Source organism: Phragmites australis, chromosome 9 (genome assembly GCF_958298935.1).
Source record: "Phragmites australis chromosome 9, lpPhrAust1.1, whole genome shotgun sequence".
Taxonomy (NCBI): domain Eukaryota; kingdom Viridiplantae; phylum Streptophyta; class Magnoliopsida; order Poales; family Poaceae; genus Phragmites; species Phragmites australis.
The window spans coordinates 17,879,306-17,901,317 of NC_084929.1; the positions used below are offsets into that span (position 1 = coordinate 17,879,306).

The 22,012-nt window shown below is 52.9% G+C and overlaps 1 protein-coding gene across 1 annotated transcript; it reads left to right on the plus strand.

The window, feature by feature from the left end:
* The first annotated feature begins 2,405 nt into the window (after nucleotides 1-2,405).
* LOC133928039 (uncharacterized) lies at nucleotides 2,406-3,623 on the plus strand. Its single transcript, XM_062374330.1, has 2 exons — nucleotides 2,406-2,515; nucleotides 2,588-3,623. Exons 1-2 carry the CDS (start codon nucleotides 2,406-2,408, stop codon nucleotides 3,621-3,623), a joined length of 1,146 nt encoding a protein of 381 aa, XP_062230314.1.
* Nucleotides 3,624-22,012: the final 18,389 nt, after the last annotated feature.

Here is a 22,012-nt window from a genome sequence, read left to right on the forward strand (position 1 = left end):
TTATCTAAGACGAATGATCCTAGCTAGCTACTCTCTACATAGGCAAAGATAGGTCCTAATACCATTCGAGGATATGTGGCCCAAGTAGGATTCTATGATCTTATACGGTTCTAGGGAAAATTTTGACAGCATCTCCCCACTATTCTCCAAATATACATCTTGATAACGAGTCAAGAGGGTATATATCCCGAGAACAACATGGAGATGACACCAAAATTCTCTCTAGAACCATACAAGAGCAAAGAAACCTATTATTCGAACCACATATCCTCCAACTGTCCAAAGTTCATGGACAATTTGGGGGCATCTTCTTATAAATATGACAATTTGCCAAGTCATATTTATAATCAAACACTCCCGAACAGGAGATGTAGGTTACGCAAACTGGGTTCACTTTCAAGAATATAATTAACATCATTGCACCATAAACATATCAAGATTTGCACCTAATAGAACCATAATACCAACAGAAGTTCACTTTTAGGAACATAATAGCACCATAAGTGCACCATAAACATATCAAGATTCTACTCAAACCCTACAATCTAGCAAATAGGAGCAAGAGGAGGAGGAAAGGGGATGCAAACCTTCAAAGGCTAAAGGGGACAATCCACATGTATCAAGATTTAAGAGAATGAGCAAAATTGTTAGTTCCAACTCAAACCCTAGAATCCATCATATATGAGCAAGAGGAGGAGGAGAGAGGGGAGGCAAACCTTCAAAGGCCAAGGGATAATCCTAACTTCAAATCACTAATATTTAGTTGGTCCTTAACAAAATCACCAAAAAAAAAATCACCCTTTTGTCGAGCAGCCGACGGACAGACATTGTCTAGTCATGCTGCTCGACGCATTAAACATCACTCATTAGTGGTCGGTGTCCTCATAACCTGTCAATAATGACGCTGGTCTCGACCAATACAAAAATAGCACACTAGTGACATGTGATAACTATAGCCTGTCACTAATTACTTTCACATTAGTGGTGGGTGTCATCATTTACTGGTCACTAATGAGTGGCCCCAGCTATGAATTAACTGCCTGAGGCTACATTTAGTGTTGTGTGCCCTCTCTACCTGTCACTAATGATTACATCATTAGTGACAGACTTTTATGTCACCCGTCACTACTATCTTTAGTTACGAGTCGTTCTCTCTCCATCACTAATGACACCTCTTTAGTGACGGGTTCTTTGCCGGGTCCCAGCTCGGGCCACACATTAGTGATGGGTCGTCACTAGACCCATCACTAATAATACATTAGTGATGAGTTTTGGTCGACCATCACTAATGACATGTCCAATTTCATGGTTTCTTATGCTACTTCAAAAATAATCCTAATTGATACTAAAATGATGATCCCACTTAGATACTCCTATTCTAGTTGGTTCATAAGCTCTACTCATTTGAGATGGCTAAGAGGCTAAAAACCGACTGAAAAAAGGTATTATTCCAATCGGTTCATGGCTAAAACCGATTGGAATAATAGCACTATGATTCCAGTCGGTTTGTGGCTAAAAATGCACGCGAGCGTATCTCTCATGAAAAAACACATGACTTTGACTTTTTCAACCCCAAAAATATCAAATTAATGTTTTTAGATGAAATCAATATCCCAGTCGGTTTGTGGCTAGAACAGTCTGAGATAATTATTTTTCTACTTAGTTCTAACCATGAACCAACTTGGAATTCCTAATTGGGTGGGAACTGATTGGGAACAGTGTTGATTTTTATAGTCATTTTGTTTTAGTCAATTAGAAAACAACAATAATGCGGTTACAAACCTATTGGGATAATTTTTTCTGTAGTAGGGTACTTGAAACATTCATTACAGTACCTTGCATGCACGACCTAAAAAGGATGATTACCTAGACGCTTAGACCAACCCCAACCGTTTCCTTCCCTTCCCGCTCCAAAATCCCTTCCCTGCAGGATTCCCTTCCTAGATTCATTCCCTTCAAGATCCTGCATTCCAACAGCATTCCCTTCCCCGTTCCCTTCCCCAAAAGACTTTCAATATTATAATATATTTGGTACCGAATCCGTATTTTTACGATGAATGCGTTTGTACGGTGAATGTACGGGCGTATGCAGTACGGGTTAGAGTGTTGACTGTGTAGATGGCTTGTGGCGGAAGGAAACGTTGGACTTTTCAAGTGGCTTGCAATGGAAGCTATTGAAGTGTGGCTTCTCAGGGAAGATTTGTAGCACTATAAAAGGGCCGGCATCCTCAAAGCGGACTCACACTAGTTCCTCGTTTTCCAAATACAAAATGAACTCCTCTGATTTGGAGGAAATGATGATGTTCTCCTCGGATTCGAGTGACGAAGAGGACGAGTTGCTTGTGCTTATTGCCATCGAGGAGGAAGAAGCAGGAGCTGCGCGTCGTAGCCGTCAGCGTAGGTCGATGCCCGGCCATGCGGTTATAGACCGGCAACACCGCGAAGGTGCTGCTAGGCTGTACAACGACTACTTCGCCGACAACGCTGTGTACGGTGATGTCCTGTTTCGTCGAAGGTAAGTGCGTTTTCGTAATGCAAGCCATAACCTTCATTGTGTACACTGAGTCATGTATGTTCTCGCAACCAGGTTTTGTATGTCGCGGCGGTTGTTCTTGAGTATTGTGGCCGCTGTGGAGGACCATGACATCTGGTTCAGGCATGGAAGGGATGCAACGGGGAAGCTCGGCCTTAGCCCGTTGCAAAAAATGACAGCGGCCATACGACAACTAGCATACGGCGTCAGTTCCGATGCAGTTGACGAGTACGTGCGGATAGGGGCGAGCACGGCGGTGCTGGCATTGCGGAAATATGTGCAAGCTATTGTGGAGGTGTTCGGAGAAGAATATCTCTGTGCTCCCAATGAAACTGACACCGCACGCCTCCTGGCAGAAGGCAAGCGCCGTGGGTTCCCCGGGATGCTCTGGAGCATTGACTGCATGCATTGGGTATGGAAGAACTGTCCAAAAGCGTGGCATGGCGCGTACACAGGCCATACTCGCAAGCCTTCTATAGTTTTGGAGGCGATTGCGTCGTATGACTTATGGATTTGGCATGCTTTTTTTGGGATGCCTGGGAGTCTTAACGATATAAACGTTTTGCACCGCTCTAACTTATTTACCAGGCTTACCGATGGGAGTGCCCCACTTGTGTCGTACAGCATAAATGGTAACAGGTACGACATGGGATACTACCTCGGTGACGGCATATACCCCGAATGGGCGACCATACTGAAGGAAATTCCTACACCAAGAGGCAACAAGAGCATCCATTTCTCCGCGATGCAAGCAGCTGTCCACAAGGATGTGGAACGTGCATTTGGTGTCTTGCAAGCTAGGTTTGCTATTGTTCGCGGACCAGCTAGAGTATGGGATCAGTCCACATTGCACAATATCATGACCGCTTGTGTTATTATGCACAACATGATAACTGAGGACAAGCGCGGTAGCGCATCCCCGGTGCAGGTGTTCGACTTCATGGGGGAACCAACTCAAGTCCATCGAAGTGCTAATGAAGGTGTCCTGCATTATGTCGAAACAACTCAAGCTATCCACAACCGTGCAATGCACCTCCAATTGCGTGATGACCTTGTTGAGCACCTTTGGAGTATTCATGGAGCACACTAGACTTATGAAACTATGTATTCCATAAGTTAGGTTCATGCATTTAGTTTGGTTTAAGCATGGAGGGTCATTAGTATGCATGTAGTTCAGTGTATGCTTTGCAGGGTAGTAAGTCTGCATCGTGCAACATGGTTAGCTAGTGCAAACCGAGATGGAGGTCATCGAACTGTCAGGAACAACTTATTGTACTACTACTACTACTGCAAGCCACCATCTTCAATGTACCAGCGAATGAATAATAGCACCACTATTTCAGTCCTGAATGTACTAGGTTGAACAACAGTAGCATAACTGAAACCACTTGAATCTGACAAATATTACAAAGCAAAGTTCAATGTTCCAACGTTGCACACTAACAGCACACAGACATGTCCAGCAGTATTACAGTCCGAATAACAAATATGTGACGATTACAACAGTGCTACTCTTGGTCCTCTAGGAGCTTCCACCGCGCCATTATGTCTTCCTAGCGCTTCCTATAATACTCGCGCAGTGGGCCTGAAACACTGTCCAAATCAACCTTTATAATTCTTTCATCTTGGTCATTGACTCGGACAGTGGCTTGGAGCCGCATCACCTCGAGCTGTTCCTTCTTAAGCTCCACCATCACTTTCTTTGTTTCACTTATGTCCTACAATTGTCGTTCATAAACTCCTCCGGACACGGTGGGAACTGAAGACTGGGACGGTGACTTGCGCGCACGGGAAGCTTTCGCTTGGTCACGGCCAATAGGACGGGGAAGGTCCGTCGACGCGTTGGAAGCCGCATCATTAGGGACGTTGTTGCCCGTAGCTTGGCTGCACTGAGCTTCCGCAAGATCCAAGACCTTCTGCGCCTTTGCCGATTCGTGTGCATGCCACTTAGGGTGCTCGGCCAGCAGCACCCAACAGTGCGTGTACGCGAATGGTTTGCCCTCAAGTGCTTTATATGCAGTGCACACTCGAGCCATCTGCAAAACACCTAAATGTCAGTCGGGTTTGCCTCTACATGCATGGACAATACCATTGCAAATTAGAGTTACCTTGTCACGTTCATTGGTGCCACTCGGGTTCAGCTGCTCCACCTTCCTATAATGCACCATAAATTTGGTCACAGCATCCGTGATCAGCTTCATATGATTTATGAGCGCTTTATCGGTCCTCGGCATCATGCTTTCCTTTTTGTAAGTGTTGAAGTACTTTGCGATACGGCCCCAATAGGTCTCCTTGGATTGATTCGTGCCCACCACCAGATCTTGGCTCACGTTAAGCCAGGCCGACACCAACAACTCATCTTCCTCGTCAGTCCATTTCGTTCTATCAGTTTTCGCGTCCACCTTCTTCTTCTTCTTCGAGGTAACCTTCTTCCTACCCTTCTCATCGCTCCCGAGACTGAACTGCCCTAAATCCGAGTGCCCTCCATGATTCGTAGCCTGTGAGAACTGCGAGAACTCTACTTGGGGAACGTCGGCTGACCCCCCTGGGTACCCATGTCCTGACCCCCCCAAGTCATACGGTCGAAACCGTCCTGAAGGATACTCTCGTAAAAAGGATCCATTCCGCCCCTTCAAATAAGTTAAGGTTTAGAATTTATGACAAAGTAAGTTAAGGTTTAGAATTTATGACAAAGCACACACTTAATAGGGCAACAAACAGATAAGTTTGTACTGAACCAAAGGTACTGTCCCAATGCTATGAACCATTTCACTAAAATATCGTAAACCGAACAATCAAAAACATTGTCCTACACTACAGCAATCCTGCATGCACCAGAATTTAGGCAAATCATGATCTTTCCAACACTGCATTGAGGTCCAAGACTATCACACCCATGGCCATTTGGGTACCAACACCTGCATCCAGCAAGTGTACCTAATCAAACAAGAGTACAGGGCCACTGCATCCCCCCTGAATCAAATAGGGCATGGGCTCACAAACACATTGCAGTTCTATGAACCATTTGTCTCCAAGACTAGAAACCGGCATGAGGAAGCTACTCAAAGCACACTATAGGCATACAATCCTAACTGCAGTGGCCCATTGCTTGTTCTACTTTAAGCATCACAGAAACATAGAGGGCATGTCCTCACAAACAATTTGCTGTAGTATTCATGGACCACTAAAAGCAATTAAAATGAGGACAACAATGGGGACAACAATCTTATTGCCATACTGATAAAATATTATTGCCATACTGATACAAAACAAAATGGGGACAACAATCTTGCAAAGCAGATGCTTTTTTTGAGCGCCAACATGAAATGGACAGACAGACCTCCATCGTTCACATGGACACACAGCACACCAACACTAATACATGATTGCAGTTCAGTTCATCACACAGATTAAGCCGACAACAAACCTAATTTTAGGGGTACCAACCAAACTACTACCAGCAGACGCACATCGCACAAGAGGACGACACCAAATCACACCTTTCCATCCTAACCAACCGCCAGATTACAGCCGCCACGACCTATCGTACTCAACAGACCCGCAATCATCACTACTGGAGCATAGCACCTCATCCGTGCTCCATTCAGAATGCTCCATGTCATCGCCGGCGATGTTCAAGGAAGGCCATGCCTCTTCTTCCTCCCCCACGCTACTCCTGTCCACCTCCTCAATAGACACGGACAGAGAGCACCGGCCCAGCGCATCCTCCACCTGGAAGACGAGCTGACCAAAATCGCCGGCAATAGCATCCACTTCTAGCAGCGCCATGTTCAGATCGACGACCGTTGGTGTGCTCTCTGGGCTCATGTTGTCGTTCGCTAACTTCTTCAACGTGTCCGCTGCCTCCTGGACATGGTCTTGCATCAACGAGACAAGTGCCGCCAGAGCTGCCGCGTCCATCTACATCATGCACCACGGCAATCCCATGAGGTCGATGACAACCCTTCACCGCCGGCAACGCAAGGTGACCCCAGGCCAGTAGGCCCGTGCACCCTCCCACCACCTCTTCCGCCGTAGGGTGCTGCAGAGAACCCACCACCCCCTGCGACGCCTCCATCACCCCACCCCGTCCGCCTCCCCACCCCTCCGCTGGTCCACTGATTCTCAGGGAACCTCCGACTCCGGTGGACAAACCGACGACCGTTGCGCCATTCCCCCATGTCGAACGACCGGTCAATCGACCGCCAGCGCCGCCTCCCCCCCCCCCTCCTCCGGTCCCCTAAGGCCCCGGACCCTCCGTCCCCCGCGGCGCAAGGGCTGACGACCCTTCTAACCTAAAATCGACGCCGTACCCGATCCATTCACCTAAGATCCCTTCTTCGAACCTACCCTTCCCCGGATCTACAACACGGATAGGGGTGCTAGGGCGTACCTGCCGTAGATTGCACTCTACGCCGCCTGGCCGCCTCTAGCGACATCGACGCTGCCATCCCCGCGCGGTCGAACTGCCCCCCTCGCCCGAGTCGAAGGCCCACCGACCCTTGCGCCTCCGTCGTCCCTGCTCGCGCCGCCTCCGCTTCGCCTCTCCGCGTCTTCCGCACCAGCGCGCGACACCAACTGCCGGACCCTTCCCCGCTATCCTTCTGCGCGAAGGGAACGGGAGAGGTTCCCACGGCCAAGGGAACCTCTCTCCTTTCCTGTCCCACGCCGGGAGGGGATGCGGTTGGGAGTGCTCTCCCGTTCCCGTCTCGGGCGTTTTCCCATCGCGAAGAGAATGAGCCCCGGGACGGGAACCCGTTGGGTTCGGTCTTAGTTGGCGTTGTGTGCGGTCTTAGTTGGCGTTGTGTGCTGTCATTGATACTGAATTTGACTAGCAATGCACGCACAAAGCAAGTTCAGTGATCAATATGAGCAATTTTTAAGATCTATAACTTTTTGTTGCACCACAGGTGCAAGGCTCTGTTTAGCATTACGGTAATTTTTTCTAAAGCATTATTTTATTTATAATTTAAGATTCAATTGTTAGTTGAAAGTATTTTTTAATATCCAACAGTAACACATCACAACAACCAAAAAGCGGGCGTGGGCCTACACAGTCACAACAGTGCTACACGGTCACTGACGGCGTGGGGCCGCCGTGCCTTCGGTGTGACGTCAGTTCAAAAGGAAAGGGAGGAGCGGAGGGGAGGTGGTAGTGGAATAAAAGAGGCGCGGGGCCAACCGACAAACCACAAAAAACCAACGACGTACCACAAGACGAGAGAGACAGACGAAGGATTTATTTCAGCATTGAATGGGTACTAGCGCTCTCTCTCTATACTATTTCCTCGCTCTCTCTCTATACTATGTCCTCGAAGATCATCAGACAGCATGAATAATCGAATGTACTCTGGACTCTGGAGTACTGGCTAGGAGTAATTGTGATTCTGTGGGTGTTTTTCGCGACAGAGAGAAGAGACATCTGAACTGTTCACCTGACCCTGCATACAGTACAATGAGAATTTTCATTTTTTTAAACTTCACTTTCTCAAGGACGGAGTACGTACAGTACTAGATTTCGTTTTGACTGACTGCCGGGAAAAATCTTGCGAACAAAAGAAAGAAAAAACAAGAAGCAAGGCAGATTGCTTGAATTAATTTGCAGTGTTAGATGCAAGAGATTTTAGTAGTACGAAAGTGGTTTTCTTTGCACACGTTTTTTGTCATTTTTTCTCTCCAAATATTCCAATTTAATTGCTTATATTATTGACGATATGCGCTGGCGGTGATCATATATACAGACTAGATCAAACAATAAGAATTAATATCATTAAATGTTAATTAGGGTTTAGAGTCATGATGAGCTTTAATGTAATTAAAGGTTTATTAGTGTACTCTATATAAGAGGATGCATGAGTCATGGGCGCAATAGTTAATTTGACCATCAAAACCTTGGCCGCCAGCTCTTCTTGAACTCCCTACGAAACCCTAGCCAAGCGCGGTTGTCGGTGATATGGGATCCAGGGGTTCCTGGGTCCCGAGGCCAGGTCAGCGCAGTGCTACATGGCGTCTTCCCTCGGGGACGCTGTCAGTGATATGGGATCCAGGGGTTCCCGGGTCCCGAGACCAGGTCGGCGCAGTTCCACATGGCGCCTTCCCTCGGAGACCATCTCCCCGATGGCCCAAGGGAAGCAAGGTCCGGGAGTGGGTGCTCGGGGCCAAGAACAGTCGGTCCCTGAGTACCCAGAGTGCCCCGAGGACCAGAGAAAGCTAAGTCCTGGAGTGGGTGCTCGGGGCCAAGAACAGTCGGTTCCCGAGTACCCAAAGTGCCCCAAGGACCCGAGAAAGCCAGGTCGGTAGTGGGTGCTCGGGACCAAGAACAGTCGGTTCCCGAGTACCCAAAGTGCCCCGAGGACCCGAGAAAGCCAGGTCCGAGGGCGGGCGCTCGGGGCCAAGAACAGTTGGTCCCCGAGTACCCAAAGTGCCCCGAGGACCCGAGAAAGCCAGGTCCGAGGGCGGGCGCTCGGGGCCAAGAACAGTTGGTCCCCGAGTACCCAGAGTGCCCCGAGGATCTAAGGGAGGCAAGATCCGGGAGTGGACGCTCAGGGCCAAGAACAGTTGGTCCCTGAGCACCCAGAGAGTCCCGAGCACCCGTCAAGCCCCATGCGGGGGAATCAACGATGAGGTGTCGGCCGGTGGGAGGCCCGATGCTGTACTTAATGGGGAGCGTGGACAGTCACCTGCAACCACTTTCCCCCCACGCCTGCCGTACTGAATACGCCAGTCCCTGTCGTCGCCTGGCAGGAAAGCGTGGGTACAATTAATGCGGCGGGTCCCATCGCATGTCCCCTCGTGGGGTCCATGAAGGAAGGCGGTTTGAAGATATATTTGATGGGCACGAGGCTTATCACCCTGTCACATCAGACCGCAGCAGACCTTCTCTGCCCAAAACGGGCATGAGGGAGTACTTAGAGGCTGGCCGGTGGGCGCCCCTGCGCCTGCTAAAGCTGGAACACGAAGACCAATGGAACCGTCCGAGGGATATTTTTTCAAACCTCTGTAACATCAACTGTAGACCAATGATGGTCACTTTCCATTTATTGTTTACGGGAACTTGTGCCCTCATTCTGGGCACTTCCTGAAGGATCTCCCCCTCTGGTAGATAAAAGGGGGGGGGGGAGGGAGCACCTTGAGAACAAGATCAACAGCCGATAGAACAGCAGAAGCTAGAGATAAAAGAACAAGATCAACAGCCGATAGAAGAGCAGAAGCTAGAGATAGAAAAAAGGATCCAGAGATTGATACAGATCCAGAGAAAGGCATTTGAAGAGCATTGATAACATACTAGACAGATAGGAGCAGGGTATTACGCCTCCATGCGGCCTGAACCTGTCTAAACCCTTGGTGCATTTATTTCTACCAACCGACGACAATCCATCCTGCCTAAGTCTTACATGCATTAACCTCACGTACGAGGTAGTTCCAGGCATAGCCCCCCGGCCGAATCTCGAAGGGGATCCCTCAGGATCCCTGCTCGTGGTGTTCATCCACCGACAGCTAGCGCGCCAGGTAGGGGGTTGCATCCCTAAATCCACCTCGTTTTTTGCAAAAAAAATGGCGGGCGAACATTGTCTTCAGCGCACTGACTCAGACTCGAACAAGGAAATGGAAAACGTGGCCCAGGGGGCCCTGGCTCCTGCTGGTCCTCAGCAACGTCAGCAGCCGGCTCGTACGGCACCTCCCTACATCGGGGACAATGGCGCTGGGTCCAGTAGGGCGGCAACCGCCACGGGCGGGCTGCCAAACCCGCAGCAAGCAGCAATCGTCCCTGCCGCAAGGTCGGCATCCGGACAACGCCGAGCGCCGATACGGCGTAAACTCAACTTTGGTGACGCTAGCCCTGGGAGTGCCTTGCTTGCGGCACAAGCACTCCTTAAGCACCCGCCTGTCCAGGCAGCAGGAGAAACACCAGAGGGCCGTTGGCTACGGGAGGTAGTCGACTTGGTGGGCACGGCTAATCGGCAAGTACTTGCCCAGAGTTCCCGTACCACCTCCCTCCACAGTACAACTAAAGCCGGAGCATCTTCGAGTGGCAGCAGAGCCGGCCGGGGGGGGCTATAAACGAAGTACCGCCCCCTGATCACGACGGGAGCTCAAGACCTCCGCTTGCACATCAATGAGCGGAGGGCCATCGAGGATGCGCGTGTCACCCTCGAGCACCGCCGGAAGTCCCGTCGCGAGGCTGAGGTGATGGAAGACCAAGCTTCCTCTATGCCAACCCGCGACCGCCGGGGTTCCCCGTCGCGCTAGCGTTCACCCCCCAGGGGCACGGCCAGCGCCGAGGTATACGGCACGGGCTGCCGAGCGTTCACCGACGAGCTCCGCTGGGTCAACTGGCCCACAAAGTTTCGGCCCGAACTACCGGAGAAGTACAACGGTCCCATCGACCCCGTCGAGTTCCTCTAGATCTACACCACCGCCGTCGAAGTGGCGGGCGGGAATGAAAAGGTGATGGCAAACTACTTTCACGTGGCCCTGAGGGGCTCTGCCCGCTCTTGGCTCATGAACTTACCCCCAGGCTCTATTTGCTACTGGGATGATCTGTGTCACCAGTTTGTGGCAAACTTTCAGGGCAGTTTCGCGCGCCCGGGCCTGGAGTACGATCTCCATGCCGTCAAGCAGCGGGAGGGAGAGACGCTGAGGCGGTTCATACAGCGCTTCAGCTAGGTCCGCAATACCATCCCGCAGATCACCCCCCACGCTATCATCGTCGGCTTCCGGCAGGGCGTCCATGACGAGCGGATGGTCGCGGGAGGGAGAGACGCTTAGGCGGTTCATACAGCGCTTCAGCTAGGTCCGCAATACCATCCCGCAGATCACCCCCCACGCTATCATCGTCGCCTTCCGGCAGGGCGTCCATGACGAGCGGATGGTCGCGAGAAGCTAGGCACGCACGAAGTCGAGACCACCACGGAGCTTTTCGTGCTGGCCGACAAGTGCACCAAGGTGGCGAAAGCTCTGGCGTGGCACGTTCCGTGCCCCGAGCAAGCCGCAGCTGACAAAACAGGTCCTTCTAGCTTCGATAAGAGGGAAACGAAAACGAGGAAGAAGCGTGATGCTGCCCTTGTCCTGCCGGCAGAAGGTGCTGCCCGCAGGCTGGCACGCCAAGCGGCTGCCGAGAAAAAGCCCGCTCCTGCGAGGACAGAGGTAGGGAAATGGTGCGAAATCCACCAAACCGACTGGCACGACCTAACCGAGTGCCGGTCGGTGAAGGGTCTCGTGGAGCGGCGCCAGAAGGAGCGTGAGGAGCGTCGCAAGGGTGGTGACAACAAAGGCGCCCCCCAAAACGAAGAGATCGGGTTTCAAGAGCCCGAGCACACCATCGCCTTCATCGATGGGGGCGCGTACATGCCCTCCTCTCGCCGCTGTGTCAAAACAATGCAGTGTGAGGTGTGCTTGGCAACCCCGAGCACGGCAGCAACAAGGCCCCTCAAGTGGTCGGAGACCCCGATCACCTTCAGTCAGGCGGACCATCCCGTGAGTACTGCGGGGGTGGGGCAACTGCCTCTGGTGGTGTCCCCCACCATCTGCAATGTGAAGGTCTGTCGAGTGCTAATCGACGGGGGTGCAGGCCTGAACCTCCTGTCCTAAGAGAAGTTCAAGAAGCTGCAGGTGCCTCTGAAGCATCTAAAGCTGTCCCTCCCTTTTTATGGGGTGACGCCGGGGCACACCCACCCCCTCGGGTAGGTTGAGTTGCCCGTCACCTTTGGGAGCCGGGACAACTTCCGGACGGAGAACGTGGTCTTCGACGTTGCGGAGGTCCCTCTCCCCTACAATGCAATCCTCGGGCACCTGGCGCTCGCCAGGTTTATGGTGGCGACACACTACGCCTACCTCATCGTGAAGATGCCAGGCCCGGCCGGCCCCATCTCCGTGCCCGCCGAAACCGTAGCGCTGTCTCCTGCACTAAGCAGCTGTACTCGGCCTTGGTCTCCGCTCGAGCCGAGGACCCTCTTCATTCAAATCCCGACTCATCGCCGACGCCTCTATCCTCACGAAGGAGGTCGCGCTGGGCGAAGACCCGTCTATGGTCACTAGAATCGGTGGTAACCTGGACGCCAAATAGGAAAGTGCGCTCGTCGCCTTCCTCCAGGCTAACGCTGACATGTTTGCATGGCAGCCATCGGATATGACTGGGATCCCTAGGGAGGTGATCGAGCACCACCTTGCCGTGCGCCCAGATGCACAGTCGGTGAGGCAGAAGGTTCACCGACAGGCACCTGAGCACCAGGAGTTCATTCGGGAGCAAGTCAACAAGCTCCTTGACGCTAGCTTCATCCGAGAAGTCCTCCACCCGGAGTGGCTAGAAAATCCCGTCGTCGTCCCCAAGGCCAATGGCAGGCTGAGGATGTGTGTTGATTACACCGACCTTAATAAGGCTTGCCCAAAGATCCTTTGCCTCTACCTCGCAAAGACCAGATTATCGATTCCACTGCGAGGTGCGATCTTTTGAGCTTTCTTGATGCAAATTTGGGCTATCACCACTTAATAAGGCTTGCCCAAAGATCCTTTCCCTCTACCTCGCAAAGACCAGATTATCAATTCCACTGCGGGGTGCGATCTTTTGAGCTTTCTTGATGCAAATTCGGGCTATCACCAAATTCGCATGGCTAAGCAAGATGAAGAAAGAACATCTTTTATTTCCCCGATGGGAACTTATTGCTATGTGTCTATGCCTTTTGGCTTGCGCAATGCTGGATCTTCATTCCAGCGGGCCGTCCGCATTACCCTTAACACGCAGGTTGGTCGCAACGTCCAAGCTTATGTCGACGACATTGTGGTCAAGTCCCGAGAACGGGCCACCCTGCTGGAAGACTTGGCCGAGATGTTCAATAGTCTTCACAGCACGCGGCTGAAGCTCAACCCCGAGAAGTGCGTATTCGGGGTACCCGCGGGGAAACTTCTCGGCTTCTTGGTCTCCAATCGCGGAATCGAGGCCAATCCTGAAAAGATCTGGGCCATCAAGCAGATACGTCCCCCAGCTCGGCTCAAAGTGGTACAGTGCCACGCTGGGTGCATGGCAGCCTTGGGGCGCTTCAGCTCCAATCTCGGGGAGCGGGGGCTCCCACTCTTCAAATTGCTGAAGAAGACCGGTCATTTCGACTGGCCACTGGAGGCCGAGCAGGCCTTCCAGGACTTAAAGAAGTACCTCACCTCGCCGCCCGTACTGGTGGCCCCTGGCGAGGGTGAACCTCTATTGCTCTATGTATCGGCCACTCCTCAGGTCGTGAGCATGGTGCTGGTGGTGGAGCGCGATGAGTGCTCAGGGCAAGGTGCTGGGTCCAAGCTCTCGGCCACCCCCGAGCAGCCTCTGGGACGCGGGACCACTCCCGACCAGGAGCTTGAGCTCGGGACCTCGGCAGGCCCCGAACTTTGTGTTGACCTCGGTGGCTGTGGCAAGGCCTCGGGTGAGGCCGCAGTCGGGGCCCACCGGATACAGCGACCGGTGTACTTCGTCAGTAAAGTCCTCCGAGATGCCAAGACGAGATACCCTCAAGCACAGAAGATGCTCTATGCAGTGCTTATCGCTTCCAGGAAGCTGCGACACTACTTCCAGGCGCACAAGGTCTCGGTGGTAACCACATACCCACTAGGACCGATCCTACGGAACCGAGAAGGTACCGGGCGTATCGTCAAGTGGGCGGTCGAGCTCACGAAATTCGATCTGCACTTCATCAGTCGCCACGCGATCAAAAGCCAGGTCCTGTCCGACTTTGTGGCGGAGTGGACGCCGGTTCCTGAGTTCGACAATGAAGAATTGTCCACGTACCCCGGGCAAGATGGACCCGGGTACTGAGTCATGCACTTTGACGGCTCCCTCACGTTGAAGGGCGCGGAGGCTGGAGTAGTGCTCACCTCCTTGACAGGTGAAGTACTCCAGTACGTCATGTAACTGCATTTTCGAGCAACAAACAACATGGCGGAATATGAAGGCCTCGTCGCTGGACTCCGAGCAGCAGTGGGTCTCGGGATCCAACGGCTGCTTATCAAAGGTGACTCCCAACTGGTAGGCAACCAAGTATCCAAAGAATACTAGTGCGCAGACCCACAGATGGCGGCATACGTGGCGGAAGTCAGGAGGCTGGAGCGGCACTTCGATGGCCTGGAGCTGCAGCATATACCTCACCGTGATAACACCGTGGCCGATGACCTCTCCTGCCTGTCCTCCGCCCGAGCGCTCATCCCGGCCGGAACCTTTGAAGAAAGGCTCACACGGCCATCCGTCCTGTCTGTCGACCAGGATGAAGGGGAACCCTCGAGCTCAGTCAGGGGGACCCAGGCCGCACCTTCAGTCGGAGGTCCCGTCAAGGTGCCGCCGCCCGGCGAGCGCGTTGTGCTTGCCGGTAGTCCTCAAGAACCCTCATGGATCGACGAGATTCAAGGGTACTTGAAAGAAAACATCCTTCCTGAGGATGACGCCTCTGCAGAGAGGATTGCACTGTAGTCCAAATGCTATGCTATTGTAGATGGGGATCTCTACCGGCGCGGCACGAACGGTGTCCTCCTAAAATGCATCACCCGAGAAGAAGGCAGTGAGCTCCTCACTGAGATCCACGAGGGCGAGTGCGATGGCTATGCATCGTTCCGCACGCTGGTCGGGAAGGCCTTTCGGTAAGGTTTCTACTGGCCAACAGCCCACCTGGACGCTTCTGAGCTAGTTCGGCGCTGCAAGGCATGCCAGTTCCATGCAAAGCAGATTCACCAGCCAGTTCAGGCTCTTCATACCATCCCCTTGTCTTGGCCCTTCAAGGTCTGGGCACTAGACATCTTGGGTCCATTCCCCCGAGCAGTCGGGGGCTATGAGTACCTGTATGTCGCCATCGACAAGTTCACCAAGTGGCCAGAGGCTATCCCAGTAATCAAGGTCACCAAGAACACGGCGGTCCAATTCATCCGCGGCATCACAAGTCGCTTCGGCGCCCTGAACAGGATCATCACCGATAATGGCACCCAGTTCACAAGTGCCCTGTTCAGAGGATACTACGAGGATCTCGACATCAAGCTTTGCTTTGCCTCTGTTGCTCATCCCCGTAGCAACGGACAAGTGGAGCGCGCGAATGCCGAGATATTGAAGGGGCTCAAAACCCGGACCTACGACGTGCTCGCAAAGCATGGGAAAGGGTGGATCGATGAGCTACCTGCTGTGTTATGGGCCAACCGGACCACGCCAAGCCGAGCCACCGGGGAGACGCCTTTCTTCCTCGTCTACGGCGCCGAAGTGGTCCTCCCCTCTGAGCTTACGCTCGGCTCGCCTCGGGTGAATGCGTACTCGGAGGGTGAGCAAGAACAGCGAAGACGCGACGACGTCGAGTACTTGGAAGAGCGTCAGCAACGAGCTGTCATCCAAGCTGCCAAATATCAGCAAAGTCTGAGGCGCTACCATCAGCGCCGTGTCCGGGCCCAGTCACTCGAAGTTGGGGATTTGGTTCTCCGACGTGCTGAAACGTACGAAGGAAAGAACAAGCTCTCCCCCATGTGGGAAGGCCCCTTCGTTGTGACCGGTACCCCACGACACGGTTTGTTTCGATTGGCCACAGAGGACGGGCAGCCTATCCCGAATGCGTGGAACATCGAGCATCTACACAAATTTTATCCATAGGTAAGCATGTCTGTGCTTATCACTTGCTATTTAAAATTCATCGCATCAGTATGAATCGTTAATATACGCCTATACTGCTCTTGTTCCGAGATTTCCTCTGGAACCCATGTGTTAATCTGCTTGGTAAGATGCTCGACTCGTGCGCAAAAAATATGTTCTCTCTCATTTTCCCGCTAACAAAAATGGATGCCAGTCGATATGCGGCACAGGCGACGATCGCCGACCTAAGTCCATTGTGGTAGGCTGTGGTGCCCGACTGCTGTGGCAATACCCCGAGCACTACCGAGTCTCTGGGGTCCTTGGGTGGTTCTACCACTAGAGCATGAGTGGTCAAGACCACCTAGTTCCTGGGGGCGGGCTGTCGGTGCTCAGCCTGGTTAGTCCCGGCCCAAACACCACCGAACCATGGGACCTCTTGGTTGTATCTCTGTTTGTACACTTCACCGGTCCGGGCATTCAAGAGGTCGCGGGTCAGAAACGAGAGCAAACTATAATGAGTACCGCACCGACAGAGCGCACCAAGCAAAGAAACCTTGCCTATTTTAAGCTTACAGATAAATGCTCGAGAACCAAGCAACCTGAGCACAAGGGCATCAGTGCCCAGGGCGCTGCCGAGCCTCTGGGGTCCTCGGGTAATCCTACCACTCGGGCATGAGTGGTCGGGACCATCTAGTCCCTGGTTCCATTGCTGGGTTTGGAGTGCTCGGGTGCTAAAAGGACGACCTGAGGGCTAAAGCGCTCTGCACAAGGGAATCCATGTTCCCGGGCGCCCCGAGCACTAGGGCATCCACCCTTTCTTGGCCTGGTCGACCGGAAGGCTGACACCGACTCAATAAGTCACTAAAGTCATGTGATTTTCCGTCCATACACATGTAATAAACTATTATTCCCGAGTTATCCTCGGGACCCTCTTGTGCTAATCTGCTTGGTGAAGCAATCTCCTCGCACGGAAAACCCCGCTCTCATATTCGCTTTTCCGGAATGACAAAAACAAACGACAGTCGGTGTACCGCACTGGCAGCGATCGCTGACCTAAGTCCTTATGGTAGGCTGTGGTGCTTGGCTGCTGTGGCAATACCCCGAGTAAACTACCGAGCCTCTAGGGTTCTCGGGTGGTTCTACTACTCGAGCATGAGTGGTCTGGACCGCCTAGTCCCCGGGGGCGGGCTGTTGGTGCTCGGCCTGGTTAGTCCCAGCCCGAACACCACTGAACCATCGGGACTCTTGGTTGCATTTCCGCCTGTGCGCATCTCCGGTCTATTTGTTTGAGAGGTCACGAGGCAGAAAACGTTCATGAGTCGCGGTGGGTACCATGCTAGGTGGATTCACTTCCCGAGCAAAAGAGTTTGTGTCTATCTGTGTCTATTTGACTCAGCAGTCGCGTACTCGCAAGCGCCTGGGGGATGCTTGGGAGCTGAGTACCCCGAGCACTAACGAAACCCGAGGATCTCGGGTGGTCCTACTGCTCGAGCGTGAGTGGCCGGGGCAACCTTGTTCTCGGGGATAAACTGCTGGTGCTCGGCCTGGTCAGTGCCTCTCGGGACATCAGTACAAACAAACTCACGGAAGAAGAAGTACAAAACGGAGTTCGATTCCAAGGATGGTTGCTCTTATACTAAAGGGAGCCAATCAACAAGGAATCACTTCCAGATTTACAACTTTTAGAAAAAGAAAGCCCCTAACTTATTACAGGCTATGGAGGAGGTCACGCGTCGTCGCCGCTATCACTGCCCAGGCCCGGCTCCCGCACAAAAATTTCCACCACCACGGTGGCGACATTGCGAACGGCTGCCCAAGCGGTGGCTTCCTCCACCTCAACCACGTCCTACCGGGCTAGCTCTAGCGGGAAGGCAGGGTCTCGGCTGCGATAGCAGGTGAGAATGTGCTCGGCCACACCCTGGGCTAGCGCAAGCCCCTCCCAGGTCGCCAGTTCCTGAACAGCAGCGGGGAGAGCCTCGAGGTGCCGGGCTATCTCCAAGAACCCAAGGGCAAGATGGCCTAGCGTATCCAGCCCTTGGGAAACCACAGACACGGACCCGAGCCCGGCCGCCTCCACGGAGTCCCGTGCCTGCCGAAGGACATCCTGCATCATCGCCTTAACATTCATCCGCTCTTCGTAGATGGCATCAAGATTCTCCTCAACTTTCTACAGCTGGGCTTCAAGACCTTTGCCGCTAGCGGTGCTGGCAGGGACATCCTTCGCGGCCTGTGCCTCCTGGAGTTGGGCAGCCACCTCGGTGCGGGCCTGCTCTAGTTGCTCAGCTGGGCCTCAATGGCCTGCTCTCGGGCAGTTAAGCTTGCCTCCGGGTTGGCGACGTTCTCCTCCCGGGCGGCAAGCGCTGACGATGCCAAATCAGCGTCCATCTCGCACAGTGCAACCTGCTCCTCCCGGCGGAGAACATCGGCGCAGCCACGCTCGAGATCATCGGCTTGGCGGCAAAGGTCCTCCTGAGCAAACCGCAAGGTTTCCTCCCCCTTGCCGACTGCCTCCTCCCGTGAGGCAACCTCCTGCTCGCGCAGGGCAAGCTGCTCCTCGCGGGCGGCCAGCTCATCGGCGTGCTTCTTCGATGCCTGGTCGCGCTCCACCGCAAGCTACCCCAGGAGATCGGCCACCCTCTGTGCAGCGACGGCCTCCTCATGGACATCCTCTAGGGCCTGCCGCTCTGTGGCCAGCTCCTGCAAAGACCTTTCATAGGTCGTGCGAGCTGTGGCCACGCGAGTCTCCAGAAGTTTGCAGGCCTCCTCCAACCAACCCCTTTCGTCGATGAGGGTGGCGCGCTCCTCTTCGAGCTCGGCCCTCTCCGCCGCAATGGCCGCCTTGAGCCGCTCGATGACCTCCCGGGCGCTTCTCAGCACCTTGGGGAGGGGTTCCGGGGCCTAGCCAGGGGATGGCCGAGAGCTGGGTCCCCTCTGAGCCCTTTCAGCAGAGGCGCTCGGGGACCCCGATGGCGATCACGCCAGTGCCACCCTTGTCGCGACAGCCTCCCCTGAAGCCGGTTGCTCCTCCCCAGTCGGAGGGCTCGGGGCAGAGCCAGCCTGGGCTCTCGACTCAGGGACAGGAGGAAGCCTCAGTTGCTCAGGAGACTTCTGGCCTCCTGGAGAGTCCTTGGGCGGCCTGGAATGAAAATAGATCAACCCCCAGCCAAGACACGAGCAAAACGAGCTCGAAGAAAAAAAAAAGGGGGGGGGGCTTATGTAGTTTTTGGCCCGCGATACCGCCATCGGGACAGCGGGATCTGGAATTCTGGGGCCTTTGTTCTAGGCTCCGACCTTCTCCTCTTCAGGGGTGGGCTCTGGCCCCCGGGCCATTGTGAACTGGTCCCAGCGTCCGCCCCGGAACCTACTCCCGAGGGCTGGCCAGTTCAGCCGCCGACCGTCGCGCCGCCAGCCGTTGACCGAGGTTCTCGGTGAGGGGATGGCGGAGGTGATGGCGATGAAGATGACGAGGACGGTAGGGGGATGGGCAACCGGGGATGCTTCCCCTTGTCGCCCCGGTTCGGCAGACTGCCATCGTCTGCGGCAGCGTCCCGCCCTCCATTTTCGTCCGCACCGGGAATGTGTAGTGTCCCGTGGCCTCGGCGCCCCGTGCGATCCGTCGGCCCCTGGGCGTCAAAGGTCGGCATCGACTCCTGCAAAGCCGTCTGGCCTGAGTCTAAGCAAAGCGTCAGGTCTTTGCATGGCAGGACTGCCTAGGCGAGGTCTTCGACGTCGGTCACTACCTTAAGCCGCGCCGCCAGAGCCCCTTCGTCGAGGTTCCCGCCCTCGCCTATGCACATCCTCGCCACATCACGAGGCTCGGTATACATCCAGGCGGGATGGGCGCGTTCAATCAGGGGAGCCAGCCGATGGCACAAGAAGTCAGCGACCACCATTAGCGAGGTAAGCCCCACCTGGCGCAGGTCTTCGATGCGGTTCAGCACTGGGCGCAGGAGGGCATCCTCCGCGGGGGTAGACTCCCAGACCCGTTTGTTGGGCTCCGTCGGTGATCGGGGTAGTGAAAGGCGGTCATGGGGGCTGACGTCGACGTCGACCCAGTCCTGGCACCAGTCGTCCCACTTGCCGCGTAGCACCTGCTGGATGTAGGCGTCACCGAATCCCTCCTGCAGGCGAAAATTGCAGCAGCCCAGGACCTCCACGTCATCCTTCCCCTTTTTCTTCTGGGCCGCTCAGAGGATGAGGAAGTGCCGGAAGAGCACCACAGACGACGGCACCCCTACGAACATCTCGCAGAGGTGGGCAAAGATCGCCAGGATCACCACCGAATTCAGGCTCAGGTGGGCCAGCTGGATGCCGTAAGTGTCCAGCACTTGCATGAAGAACGCCGAAAACGGTGGCAACGAAGGAGGCAAAGATGACGATCTACCTGGGCCCATGCGGCATAATGAGTTCTACAACTAGAGGTGGTTTTTTATACTTCATTACTTTCACTGAGGATTTTAGTAGATATGGTTACATCTTCTGTATGAGGCACAAGTCTGAATCCTTTGAAAAGTTCAAGAAGTTTTAGAAAGAGGTACACAATCAAATGGGCAAGATAATTAAATTTCTACAATCAGATCATGGGGGTGAATATTTGAGCCATGAGTTTAGTGATCATCTAAAGCAACGTGGAATAGTTCAATAGTGAACTCCGCTAGGAACACTGCAATGGAATGAGGTATCCGATTGGAGGAACCGAACCTTGTTAGACATGGTCCGGTCCATGATGAGCCAATCTGATCTTCCATTGTCCTTCTAGGGGTGCGCTTTAGAAACTGCTGCATTTACATTAAACAGGATTTCATCTAAAGTTGTAGAGAAGATGTCATATGAGATATGGACTGAGAAGTGTCCCGTGTTGTCTTTTCTTAAAATATGGGGTTGTGAGGCTTATGTAAAACGTTTGATGTTCAATAAGCTCACTCCCAAATCAGAAAAATGCTTCTTTGTGGGGGGTATCCTAGGGAAACCAAAGGATATTATTTTTTATAACTAGGAAGAAGACAAAGTATTTGTTGCTCATAATGGTGTCTTTTTGGAGAAAGAGTTTCTCTCAAGGAGAGTTAGTGGGAGCATGGTGCAGCTCGAAGAAATTCAAAAAACACTAGAAAGAGTTTAAGCTCCTACTGAATCTCACCCCACGTAGGTCTGAAAGGGAACATCATGCAACGGAATGGTTCATGCTCCTAACCATGGGGAATTGCGATGCATCGTTGTTGGACAATATTGAGCCCAAAAACTATATAGAAGCAATGGTGGGATCGGACTCTGAGAAATGGCTTGGAGCCATGAGAAAGAATTATCCATGCGACAGAATTAAGTTTGGGACTTGGTTGATCCGCTCGATGGTGTTAAAACCATTGAGTGTAAATGGGTTTTTAAGAAAAAAATAGACATGGATGGAAACATTCATATGTATAAAGCACGGCTGGTGGCTTCTTTTCACTGGGATTAGTTCTTGTTTGTATATCCTTATTCTATTTTTTATTGAATTCCTACTTTGTAGCTGTCGCACAACTTCTTATTTATGTGGGAGCCATAAGATCTCAAGCAAATTCAAGGTGTTGATTATGATGAAACACTTTCACCCGTCGCAATGGTAAAGCCTATTCGGATCCTCCTAGTGATTGCTACATATTTCGACTATGAGATATGACAAATGGATGTCAAAACAACTTTCCTTAATGGAAACCTAAGTGAGGATGTGTACATGGCATAGCCTGAAGGTTTAGTCGATCCAAAAAATGTTGGTAAGATTGCAAGCTTCAAATGTCTATCTATGGTCTGAAGCAAGCATCTTAGAGTTGGAACCTTTGTTTTGATGAAGTAGTCAAAGGTTTTGGCTTTACCAAGAATGAAGAAGAGTCTTGTATTTACAAAAAGGCTAGTGGAAGTGCACT

Coding starts and splice junctions, on each gene's coding strand:
- LOC133928039 (XM_062374330.1), top strand. CDS start 2,406: ATGCCCGGCCATGCGGTTATAGACCGGCAACACCGCGAAGGTGCTGCT. Junction 2,516..2,587: donor GATGTCCTGTTTCGTCGAAG/GTAAGTGCGTTT, acceptor TCTCGCAACCAG/GTTTTGTATGTCGCGGCGGT.